Below are 5,560 nucleotides of genomic sequence, written 5' to 3'. Positions count from 1 at the left end.
TTTTTTTTTTTTTTTTTTGAGACACGGTTGCCCAGGCTGAGGTGCAGTGGTACAATCATGGCTCACTGAAGCCAACTTCCGTGAGCTCAGGTGATCCTCCCACTTTAGCCTCCTGGGTAGCTGGGTCTATAGGTGTGCCACCACACCTAGCTAATTTTTGTAGAGACAGGGTTTTGCCCTATTGCTTAGGCTGGTAGCGAACTCCTGGGGGCCAAGGTGGGCTCAAGTGATCTGCCCGCCTCGGCCTCCCAAAGTACTAGGATTACAGGTGTGAGCTACCACACCCAACCTACTCTTAACTTTCTGAAACATTTTCTCCTAGTCTCTTATCACATTCTGCTCTACCAATCAATCTTCTCATCTCTCTGATCATTCCTTCTGCATTCCTTTTGGTACTTGCTCTTTCACCTCCAACCTTCACGTTTCTGATTTTAGCTTTTCTCTGTCTGTTTTGATGACCTCATCCACCCCAGTGCTATAATGATCAACTTTTACACCAGTGATTCCTAAAGTTTTATCATGAGTTTGCCTCTCTTCCAGTGTCTCGGTCCAGCATTTTACCTGCATGCTGAACGTATTCTCTGAGTTAGTACAGGGTGTCAAATCAACAACTCCTCTTACTCCTTTAGAGGTAATCAATCACCGTGTTCCACAACTCCACCTCAACTTGCCATTAATCTCTGTCTTGACTTTGCTATCTTGTTTGATATAATTGCTTTCAGCCATCCTCTATGGATGCTGCCCCTCTTAGTAAAAATTTCCTTCAGTCCAGTCTCTGTTCAGGCCAGAACCTTTACACCAAGTTATCCTGTCTACTAAAAACTCTCGGATCACTTGACCAAGTGTTTAAAGCCTGCAATACTGGTTCCACACTATCTTTTAGTCTCTTCCCCCAAGTTCCTTTCTCTGGTTATTTCTATATGGTAAACATGTACACTAAATTTACTACTCTCAAGTTTGACAGCTTTGCCTACGACCTCTGGACAGAACTATCCCACTTACATGGGATTCCTTTCTTCATTCTTCTAAATACAGGTGACTGGACTAGGGACTTTTATGTATCACATATGGACCCAAACCAAAGGCTTAGCTCAGCTATTCAGACTCTTTCTCAGTAATTAGAATCAACAGACACAGAGACTGCTGTCACATGGGTGGTAGCTAGAACTGAAAGGATCCTCCCACCTCAGCCTCCCAAAGTGCTGGAATTGCAGGCGTGAGCCACCAAGCCTGGCCTTGACTGTGATTCTGATCGTGTAGACATGGAGTAGATCGTGGGAATCTATGTGATTTTTGTTGTTGTTGTTATTTGAGATGGAGTCTCACTCTATGCCTAGGCCAAAGGGCAGTGGCTAGATCTCAGCTCACTGCAACCTCCGCCTCCCGGGTTCAAGTGATTCTCTTGCCTCAGCCTTTCGAGTAGCTGGGATTACAAGCGCACACCACCACACTTGGCTAATTTTTGTATGGAGATGGGGTTTCATCATGTTTGCCAGGCTGGTCTTGAACTCCTGACCTCAAGTGATCCACCCGCCTTGGCCTCCCAAAGTGCTGGGATTACAGGCGTAAGGCATCGCACCAAGCCTTTAATTTTTTCTTTTTTTTTTTGAGACAAGAGTTTTTGCTCTTGTTGCCCAGGCTGGAGTGCAATGGCACGATCTCAGCTCACTACAACTTCTGTGTCCCAGGTTCAAGCAATTCTCCTGCCTCAGCCTCCCAAGTTACTGGGATTACAGGCGCCTGCCCCCAGGCCCGGCTAATTTTTTTGTATTTTTAGTTTCATCATGTTGGCCAGGCTGGTCTTGAACTCCTGACCTCGTAACCCACCCTTCTAAAGTGCTGGAATTACAGGTGTGAGCCACTCGGCTTGGCCTTTTTTTTTTTTTTTTTTTTTAACATGATAAAGGTGTTTCAGGAATCAGTGTTTTAAATTTTTTTTTTTTTTTTTTTTTGAGACAGTCTTGCTCTGTTGCCTAGGATGGGATGCAGTGGTGCGATCTCAGCTCACTGCAACCTCCCCTTCCTGGGTTCAAGCAATTCTTCTGCCTCAGCCTCCCGAGCAGTTGGAACTACAGGCGCCTGCCACTATGCCCAGCTAATTTTTGTGTTTTTAGTAGAGATGGGGTCTCACCATATTGGCCAGGCTGGTCTCGAACTCCTGACCTTGTGATCTGCCTGCCTCGGCCTGTTTTAAATCTTACTGGGTCATTCTGATCACTAGTCAGGAAAAGAGGAGGAACAGGGTTTGGAGCCAGTCTTGTCCAGCTGTTTGACCATGTGACATGGCAGTCATCATAATTGTTTTTCTTTTTCCTTTTCTGAGATGGAGTCTCGCTCTGTCGCCCAGGCTGGAGTGCAGTGGCGCCATCTCGGCTCACTGCAACCCCCACCTCCTGGGTTCAAGTGATTCTCCTGCCTCAGCCTCCCGAGTAGCTGGGACTACAGGCGCATGCCACCACGCTTGGCTAATTTTTTATATTTTTAGTAGAGATGGGGTTTCACCGTATTAGACAGGATGGTCTTGATATCCTGACCTTGTGATCTGCTCGCCTCAGCCTCCCAAAGTGCTGGGATTACAGGTGTGAGCTACCATGCCCAGGCCATCATAATTGTTTTTCTTTTAGCTCAAGGTTTTAAACTGTTGAAATGCAAATTATGACTTAAGTTACACCTTTATGTAAGCAGATTTTCCTTAGGTGGTTCTAGACCATGGCTGTACATGATATTCACCTGGGGCCTTAAAAAACCGCCAATGTTAGCCAGGCAGGTGGCCCCTGCCTGTAATCCCAGCTACTCAGCAGGCTGAGGCAGGAGAACTGCTTGAGCTCCGGAGTTCGAGACTATCCTGGGCAATACAGTGAGACCCCATTGCTAAGAAAACAACAACAACAAAAAACTGGCTGGGTGTGGTGGCTTGTGCCTGTAGTGCCAGCTGCTCAGGAAGCTGAAGTGGGAGAACTGCTTGAGCTCAAGGCTGTGGTGAGCTATGATCACGCCACTGCACTACAGCCTGGGTGACAGGGCGAGACACCATCTCAAAAAAAAAAAAAAAAGGAAAGGCCAGGCGTGGTGGCTCATGCCTGTAATCCCAGCACTGTGGGAGGCCGAGGCAGGTGGGTCACTTGAGTCCAGGAATTCGAGACCAGCCTGGGCAATATGGTGAAATACCATCTCTACAAAATATATAAAAATTAGCCAGCACCTGTAGTCCCAGCTACTCAGGGGGCTGAGGCAGGAGGATCACTTGAGCCTGGGAGGCAGAGGTTGCAGTGAGCTGAGATCATGCCACTGCACTCCAGCCTGGGTGACAGAGTGAGACCATGTCTTAAAAAGAAAAAAAAGAAAAAAAAAAATGCTGGGTGCTGTGGCTCATGTCTATAATCCTAGAACTTTAGGAGGATTGCCTGAGCCCAGGAGTCTGAGACCAGCCTGGGCAACCTAGGGAGACCCTGTACCTACAAAAATAAAAATAAGAAAATTAGCCAGGCATGAAAGGACACACCAGTGATCCCAGCCACTCTGAAGGCTGAGGTGGGAAGGTCACTTGAGCCTGTGATCACACTACTGCACTCCCGCCTAGGCGACAGAGAGAGATTGTGTCTCAAAAAAATGAACAAACAAACAAAACCCAAGAATCTCTCTTCTAGGTCTTTTTGTACGAGCAGTTTTAGATGAGGGGGAAAAGAGAAAAGAAGCAAAAACTACCACCAAAAGGAAGAAAAAGGCCTAAAGAGGAAACACAGGAAACTGAAGATAAACTTGGCCTTGTTACAATTCTGAATTGGACTAGCCTTGACTAGAAGTAACTTAAATAAATATTTTCCCTCTAAATTAGGATATACTTCCACAAGTAAATGTAGCAGACTCAAAATGACAATCTTGACAATAAACTATATAAGAAAGATCAGGAATTCAAACTTATTTTGAAATTCCTAGCAACCTTCTCTCCAGTGAAGATACACACACATACACATTTTATGTCAAAATGAATATGCTTGGGGACTCCTTCTATTAGCTTACACCCAAATCCTATAATTGCATTTCTATATTTTAAAACCTATTATCTTACCTTTCTAATGGTTGCGACACATATTGTAGAAAGATTTAATGGGTCTATAGCTTCCAATTTCATTCCTTCCTTGAACCATTCCCCACTCTGGTCTACTTCTTTTACCTAAAGAATTATATGAAAGCACATCTACTGTTACAAATGTTGTTATTTTAATAATTAAAATATTACCAATGTGAAAAGATTTACCAGGTGCCTTCTCCTACCTACCTAGTATTATAACTCAAACTTCCATCAAAGTTTAGAGAGAATTCAGACAAATAGAATTTAAGAATAATTATAATAAAGAGTTGTGACACCTATGAATTTACAAGGTCTTAATTCTTTTAAGTGAACACATGTAACTGTGATTTCCGTAATTTTAGGAAAAAACCCACAACCCTCTTTCAAACCTAATTTACAAATGAGGGTTCTTATAAAAACTTCTTACCTTAGCAAATAAATGTGGTGGTGTATCAAAATGTCCATCCTGTTTCTTTGTAATATCTACAAGGAAAAGTTACACACTAATCTGTCAGCATTTGTGAGAAGACCAAAAACCACGTTCTTTGAAGGCTTCAAACTCACAAGGTATGTCATACTATAAAACATGGCAAAAAGACATGCCTTCTACATTTGGGGTGAATATTCTTTAATAGTCTTTTCTCTCTTCAGGGTACATGTGCATATATGCTTTTAAATATATTCAGCCAATTTTAATGCTCATAATTTTAATGTAATTCCCTAGTTAGAAAATTACAACTTTAGAAGCATGTTTTCATGTGCTTAGTATTAAGTCTAACCACATTTAACCTTGCTATTTTGATTAAAATTGAATGGAAAGGGAAAGGGATCTTTAGATCTTTCAAATGGGCTGAATAATAAAAGAAAGAAATAACTGTAGTTGTGACCAAAAGTTCATTCTTTTGGAGAACAAGTGGAAGGAATATAAAAAAAATTTATTAGGACACTAATATGGTGTGAACCTTCACTAATTAAGGTAGAATAAGCAGCCCAAAAAACTAGAATGCTATTTTTGATCTGTGCAATTCTGCAGAGAAAAATAACCAACTAGTATAATTCAGCCTCAATGATGCTTTTGACAGGAGTTCTTGTGACAGGTGCTTACCAGATCTTTTGAATCGATGACCTATGCTTCGAGACCAACCGATATGATGTATTAATGGGCTGTGCATATGGCACCAGAAGTCATCTGTTCTATCTTCGCTTTCTTCATACACTAGTCTTAATCTTCCTCCAATTACACTTTCCACCACTGCTACTCGTGTTCGACACAAATGCCTCTTGTCAACCACTTCTACTCTCATGCAAGGTTTGAAAGGATACTGCATACTCTCTGAAACCTTAAAAGCATACAAAAAAAACTGCTCGAAATTCATGACAAAGGTCTACAAGAAATTTTCATATTATACTGTAAAAAATACTGAATGCATTTGAAATGTAACACACATCATCTGGTTCACAAAATTAAACCAATTCCTTAAAAATGTT

The 5,560-nt window shown here is 42.2% G+C and overlaps 1 protein-coding gene across 1 annotated transcript in view; it reads right to left on the bottom strand.

Annotated features, from left to right (window-relative positions):
• Positions 1-5,560, bottom strand: part of MBTD1 (mbt domain containing 1) — a 94,806-nt gene that overhangs the window by 18,635 nt on the left and 70,611 nt on the right. Inside the window, exons 9-11 of the mRNA XM_011999223.1 lie at positions 5,178-5,412; positions 4,500-4,555; positions 4,070-4,174 (exon numbers count right to left, since the gene is read on the bottom strand). Of these exons, the coding sequence (XP_011854613.1) occupies positions 4,070-4,174; positions 4,500-4,555; positions 5,178-5,412 (396 nt within the window). The remainder of the gene's footprint in view (positions 1-4,069; positions 4,175-4,499; positions 4,556-5,177; positions 5,413-5,560) is intronic.

This window comes from Mandrillus leucophaeus, unplaced genomic scaffold (genome assembly GCF_000951045.1).
Source record: "Mandrillus leucophaeus isolate KB7577 unplaced genomic scaffold, Mleu.le_1.0 Scaffold59, whole genome shotgun sequence".
Lineage (NCBI taxonomy): Eukaryota > Metazoa > Chordata > Mammalia > Primates > Cercopithecidae > Mandrillus > Mandrillus leucophaeus.
This window is presented reverse-complemented; position numbering and strand designations above follow the sequence as displayed.